At 50.7% G+C, this 6,729-nt stretch overlaps 1 protein-coding gene across 1 annotated transcript in view; it reads right to left on the bottom strand.

The window, feature by feature from the left end:
• Positions 1 to 6,009: 6,009 nt before the first annotated feature.
• Positions 6,010 to 6,729, bottom strand: part of Fam181b (family with sequence similarity 181 member B) — a 1,349-nt gene continuing 629 nt past the window's right edge. The window contains exon 2 of the mRNA XM_012515033.2: positions 6,010 to 6,726. Within this exon, the coding sequence (XP_012370487.1) occupies positions 6,124 to 6,726 (603 nt within the window). The 3' untranslated portion in view covers positions 6,010 to 6,123. The remainder of the gene's footprint in view (positions 6,727 to 6,729) is intronic.

The following is a 6,729-nucleotide window of genomic DNA, read 5'->3' on the forward strand; positions in this document are numbered from 1 at the left end:
TTTGTTGAAACTGTACTTCCGATTGGATTTGAAACTGTCTCATTGCTATCTGTTTATCAATAAAACTTTGAAAAAAAAGAAAAATATAAAAATGAAGTATAAAAAGTAAAGCCATATTAATATGCTGAGCTGTAAAAGGCTCAAGTCAACAACTTCTGACATTGCCAGTCCTATGGATAACCCACTACTGTTGTGGACTACTGGACTGTATTGGATTATTTTGCTGAATTCATGCACCTGCAATATTTAAATGGCAATAGAATACCTATCTCTGACAAAACTAAACAAAAAAGGGGGATACAAATGTAGGACCATTTTGTATCTGAATATACAGAATAGTTAGGATAGATATACAGCTCCTTTCTCTTAAGTCAATGAAAGAAAGATTTGTAGTAATAGTGTTTGGGCAGGATATCATATCTACATCTTGTACTATGAATAACCACTACAAAGACAACAATATGCAATGCATTAAATATTGAAATTGTCCTATTAATTGGTTTAAAACTGTCTCATTGCTATTTGTTTCTCATTAAAATTAATTTTTTTTAAAAATGGAGCTGTTCAGAGTGCTGAGCTGAGCTGGCTGCTGTCGGGTCCCCTCCTCATGTGCACCCTCAGAGGACTGGGTCACCCAGCCAGGACAGAGGGCATCCTGCTGCCCACGGCAAGACCCACTTCTAAATATCCCTGATCTGTCTTGTGCTTGAAACTTTTACCTCAGCCACAGAAAGATTGAAACATCACTCAAAAGAAATATCACAGAAACTTACAAGTCAATTTCTAGTATTAGCACAGAGTCAGGCCCAGAATTAAATGACAACACCTGGATCTTCCACATTAAATAGAAATAAATCGCTGCTCACTGCAACATCAATCCCCAAATGTGTGATTTTCAGTTCCCAGTGGGAGCTACACCTGCGCTGGAACTGCAGCCATGGTGCTGGAGGCTGTTCGTAGCCCAGGGCATCCTCACAGCCTTCTGGAGCAACCTCACAGCCCCACTGCATAGATGAGAACACTTGGCATTAGCCGCTGGCCCCTCCCCCGGCCCAGTGAGTACCAAATACCCAGCAGCACCTGGGAGCTTGCTTTATGCTGGTCCCTGGCATAAGCCGCATGTGTGATTCTCATCTTTGTTCCAACTCTGGAAAGCCGGAATATTGTTAGCTCCTTTTGCGAAGAGAAAACCAGTACTTAGGAAGGTTTAGTGCTCTCAGTAGGAAAGGGTGGAAGCAGATGCCAAGCCTGGGGGTTGTGGGTCTCGACCACCACAGCGTGGACAGCCTGGCCGAGGCTGCTGCTCTTTGACCCTGAGCACTGCTCTTCAACTCCCCCTCAGCAGTGGGTGTGCCGCGTCCCACGCAGCAAAGCCAAATCGCAGCCGTGCACAGACCCAAGAGGTTAACAATTACAGGAGGGCCACAGCGCTTCCAGTTTCCTCAGCCACTGTGTGGACAAGAGTGGCTTTTCCTCCAAAGTTCTGGCACCAGCCCACAACCCAGGCCTGTGTCCGTGTGATTCAGATTCTGCCCGAGTTCTGGGATACTGTTCCAATAGGACCCGAGTTTCTCTGGGCCTCTTTATTCCCTCCATGCAATAAAATCCTGTCATCAGGGCCAGAACTGATGAAAAGGTGGAGCTCTAAGCACTGCTTGTGGGGCCTGGAAGATGCTGTGCACAGAGCTGACCACCACTGTGGGCCCCAGAGGGAGCCCCAAACATGAAGACTTCCATGCCTGTGGAGCCAAGACCCACACACGTCCAACTCGGTCCTGACCAGGGCTCCAGGGACCCAGTCCCACAGGACACCATCTCCCCTAATGCACCTGGCACCTCTGCAGGACACCAGAAATGGTAGCGCTAGCAGGTCTGTCCTTCTGGGTAAAACCAGTTTTCAGTGATGACCCCCACGCACATCACTAGCTATAAAGTTCCTTCATGTGAACAAAAAAAAAAAAAAAAAAATTAAAGGCTCCCTGTTCCTCCGTATACATTTGGTAGTAAATAAAGTAATCATGGGCTAGATTTTAATCTTCATTCCCTAACTGCACACTCACACTTTCTGAGCTCTGCAATCCTGTGCTGAATGACAATGACAATGACAGTAGTACATTTGTTATACCCAGTTCTACACTCACTCAGATGTCAAAACCAGCCTGACTTCCCTTCTTGGACTCTATCAGTCTTTGGGGCTATGTAAGTTTCCAGAACTGACAGTCTGGAAAGGGGGATGCATGCGGGGGATTTGCAAAAATCAGCCAGAGAGGCTCTTGAGCAATGAACTGAACACAAAAGAAACCTGGGCATGGTAGCAGTACCCCTGTAGTCCATCGCCCAGGCTATGGACTGTGTGAGTCTCTCGGCCCACCTCCCCCGGGAGCTACTCTGGCTTGACATCTTCTGTGGGGACAGGGCCTGAGCAGGTGTGGAGTGACGTGTTTCTCACTGTGTATCTCTGCTTATAAACTGGAATGTGCACGGAATGAGGACAGCACGTGTCAGTCCTCCAGCCCTGGTCACCATTGCATCACTAACTGAATCGGTGCCAAGTGGAAAGCGGGCTTTAACCTGAGAAGATGGCAGTGAATGGAGCTAAATTCACTTGAAATGGCACGAGTGTCCTGTTGGGTTAGCAGCACCTGGCACAGCTACAGAAGCGAGGTGCGGCTCCTGCCTCATACTTGCAAGACCTGGACCTCATCTACTGCCTGAAAATGCCTATTATATCCTCTCCCTGCCTGTCTCCAAATGTGTCTCTCTGTCTCTCTCTCTGTCTCTGTCTCCTTCCCTCTCGCCCTCCCTCCCCTCTCTCTGAATCTCTGTGTCTGTCTTTGGGTGTCTGTCTCTGTCTCTTTCTCCCTCTCCCTCTCTCCACCTCCCTCCCTCCCTCCCTCCATGTCTGTCTCCCTCTCTCCCTCACTCCCTCCATCCCTCCCTGTCCCCCTCTCCTTCCCTTTCTCTCCCTCCCTCCTCCTCCCCCTTTTCCCTCTCTCTCCTCCATAGCCTATATGCCCATTCTATGCTCACTTTCATGTACTTTCATCACACACCATGTACACTTCTTCATCCCACTTCCTTGATATCATATTCACAGCACTCAGTACAGTCCTGGCCCTCAGTGGTGGCTTTAATCAAAATGTGCTAAATGAAAAGGACATAGTTCAGCTCCTGGGAGCTTTTCACAATCCACGCAATCCATCTCCGCAGGTCTCAGACCTCCTGTTCCTTGGACACCACATGCGCCCTAGCTCCACACCCATCACGCACTGCTGTAATTACACGTTGAAGATCTACTCTCCCAGATACACTTGGGTGGGAACTACACTAAATGGCACCATCAGACATAGATAGATTCAAACTAGAAGGCAATGTGGAAAGAACAATCAGAGACAGCAGAATTGGGGACCATGTGGAGGCCTAGCACGCTCTTAATAGCCTGGATAACAAAATGTTTGGAAACCTTGAGGTAACACCAAGCCTGGGCTGACTTGTATCAAACACCACCACCCTCTCTTGGTCATTTCTACACACCTTGTGCCAAATACCCATAATAACTCTGATAGGCTGTTATCCAATTTCCAGTAGGAAAACTACATTTTAGTGCAGTAGGTACACAACTGGTCTATAGCCAGTGAACTAGCAAAGACAAAAAGTATCTAAGGTCTTTGACTCAGTTTCCGCTCAGCCTTTTTTATTTTTTCAATTATAACAATGAGAGTAAGAGCATCACCTGCATGCAGCCCTCTGTAGCAATCTAGTGAGACAATGCAGGCACCAGGCAGCTTGCAGACATTGCAGTAGCTCTCAACTGGCATTAATGTTGCCACCTTGGGGACATGCGGCAGTAGAAACAGTTGTATCACAACTAAGGAACTGCTATTGGCTTCTAGTGAGAAGAGGCCAAAGGCACTGCTAAGCGTTCTGCATGAGCACAACAGCCTCTATGAAGAAGAATTACAGTTCCTAAAACGACAGTGGTACTGAGATTGAACGGCTGTGGTGATCCCATGATGCGAGGGACAGTGACACAGATGCACAAAACACAGCAGAGCCTCACAAATTACAGGTAGATTTTTTTTTTTTTTAACAAGTAGATCTTGATGTCGGGAAACTCCTCGCCCTGGAACTTAGGTCCAGTACTTGCTTTACAGGACATTTGACCCATGGTTCAGTTTCCAAATGGAGGAATAGAACCAGCCTGTTGGGGCTGTTCAAAGAGTCAGTGAGTGGCTGCTTACCTCAGCGCCAGGCACACAGGTACATCTGTGTTAGTTTTATTACTTATGAAAGACACAAAGCAAGATACAGGGGTGAAATACCTTGTCTCATCAAACTATGTAAGAGGAGGAAAATTAAGAAAAATATTACAGTGGCACGTTGGCCTTGGTAATCATCACAAGGTTATTGTAAAATTCTGAGTTGAACTCATCATAAAATAATTTAATTTACATAATTATTGCATCAGTTTCTATCGCAATAAATTAATCATATTTCACTGCTTTGAAGGGAATTCAGACACCAAAACTTGCAAAAGTTCATTTTGTCGTTACCTCGACTCACCACATTTTTTATAATATTTTATTAAGAAGTGAGTTAGTGTTAGCATTGAACGTTGTATCATTATTGCTTGATACCTGTTTGTTTTAATAAATTCCTTTCACATTACTTTTGATTTGTGTAAACATTGATCGAGCGCAGCAACTCTGGGCCTTGACTTCCTCCGGGCTGGATGTGTCTCCAGCCCTCTGGGCTGCCCAAGCAGCTCGCTCACTTGCAATGTAATTAATCAGTAGAAAAACATCTCTGTATTTCCCTGCCGTTCATTCTCACCTGCAGGTCTGGGTGACCTCTTTTCCTGCCAGCAGCTCACTGCCCACCCAGTCTTGCTCCCTGCAGCCCTCGACAGCTGGAGCCACGTGTCTTCGCTGCTACTTCCAAAGCTGGTTACTTCCCTGACCCCACACACAACCACACCCCACCACCCTAGCCTCCCTCAGGCAACAGATCACGCTTTTCCCTCCCAGGGGTCTTCAGACTGCATTCATCAAACCTGCCGCACAGAGGGACTCCTGTGGCAAGGTCACACCTGTCCCTATCCCATTGTAGAAAAGATAGTGTGGAAGTAAGAAGTGAGCCGCCACGGGAGGATGCAGCAACCAAGGGGAGAGGGCTGGGGTGGAACAGGTGCAGAGGCGAGAGGAGGTCAGCTTGTAAGAGAAAAGGCAATCAAGGGGCAGATGAGCCAAAAAGGCATAGAAATCACACTCCTAATCTTCTGTGCATAGAAGCCACATCTACACTGCCATAATACGGAGAGCCTGCAGCCTTGAGCGCTGGATACATTTTATATCAAAGCTACCCAGCTGGCTGCAAAGAAGTGAGAAGCTGGGCTTCAGGCAAGGAAATTTAGATAAAAATGAGGCTCCCACTCGCCTCAGCTCTCCTTCCCAGAGAGGCAAAGGAGAGAAATGGACGCCAGGTTTGCCACATTTGTCTCCTACCTCGAAGATCTGCAAGAAAAGTAAGCTGCAGCACAGGTGGAGGAGGCAGCAGCGGAGAAGAACGGAGAGAAAGGAGAGATAACCAACGAACTTGGATAAGGACAACAGAACCACACCCTCGGACCAGCTCGGAGCACAGTGGAAGGGGCAGCCCGGGCCTCAGTAACGTTCTCCCGATGTCTTGAGAAAATACTCCGATCAATAACAATGCACTTCCGCTGCATTTTTCCAACACAGGCTTTAATTCATAATGCACTCGAGGGAAGGGGTCAAGGCAAGGTGCACGGGGTAAACGGGCTGCACTGATCTTCGCTGAAAAGCCAGAAAGGGCAGGTGGCACCGAGGCTGTCCTGCCTTTCTGTATCCTCCCACCCTCCCCCCACGAGTCCCCAACCTCATCCTGGTTTTCGATGCTGAGGGGTGGATGCGAGTACAGTAAGAAACCACTGAAGCGTTAAGTCTACTGAGGCCGTGATTAAAACGATTCCCCAACACGTCCTCGTGTGTTTCTGAAGCGCCCCGTGCACCTCGCGTGCGTCTCCGTCCTTCTGCAGGCTCTGCCGACGCCGGGAGCAGGGCTCACCCCGCGGCGGTCTCGGGGGTGCGGGGCAGCTCGCAGTCAGTCGGGGTGCACCCCCGGTTCCCCCGGTGCTCCGTCCCAGGCCCCGTCCGGACGCCAGAGGCCGGGGTAAGGCGAACGGCTGTAACTGGCGCTGAAGTCGTATGATGCCTGGTGGGGCGGCGGCGGCGGCGGCGGTGGGGCGCAGTCCGGGAAGAAGGGGGCGAAAGCGGCTGCAGGACCCGGGCCGTCCTCCCCGGCGGAGTCCGCGGCGGTGGCGGGGTACAGGGGGCGCAGGGACTCGCTGGGGCTCAGGCCTCCGCGGGCGGCGGCCAGGGGCGGCTTCCCGGCGGGTGGGCAGCCCGGGGCGCCCCAGGGCTCGGGGTACAGGAGGCTCCCCACGACGGCGGGGGGCTCGAAGAGGCCGGGCTCCAGCTCCAGGGACGCCCGCAGGCCTGCGGCGGGGAACACGTCGAGGGGCTCCGCGGCCAGCAGGACGCCTGCCTCGGGGTCGGCGCCGTAGTCCGGCCCCAGCAACTCCAGGAGCTCGGCCGCGCCCGGCTCCAGCTCGCCCAGGCTCGGCCCCGACGGGCCCGCCCGGGCCGGCTCGGTGAAGAAGGACGCGGGCAGCTTGCGCGCCCGCAGCGGGACCTTCGCGGCGCCCGG

This window comes from Octodon degus, unplaced genomic scaffold (genome assembly GCF_000260255.1).
Source record: "Octodon degus isolate 3935 unplaced genomic scaffold, OctDeg1.0 scaffold00049, whole genome shotgun sequence".
In the NCBI taxonomy this organism is placed as follows: domain Eukaryota; kingdom Metazoa; phylum Chordata; class Mammalia; order Rodentia; family Octodontidae; genus Octodon; species Octodon degus.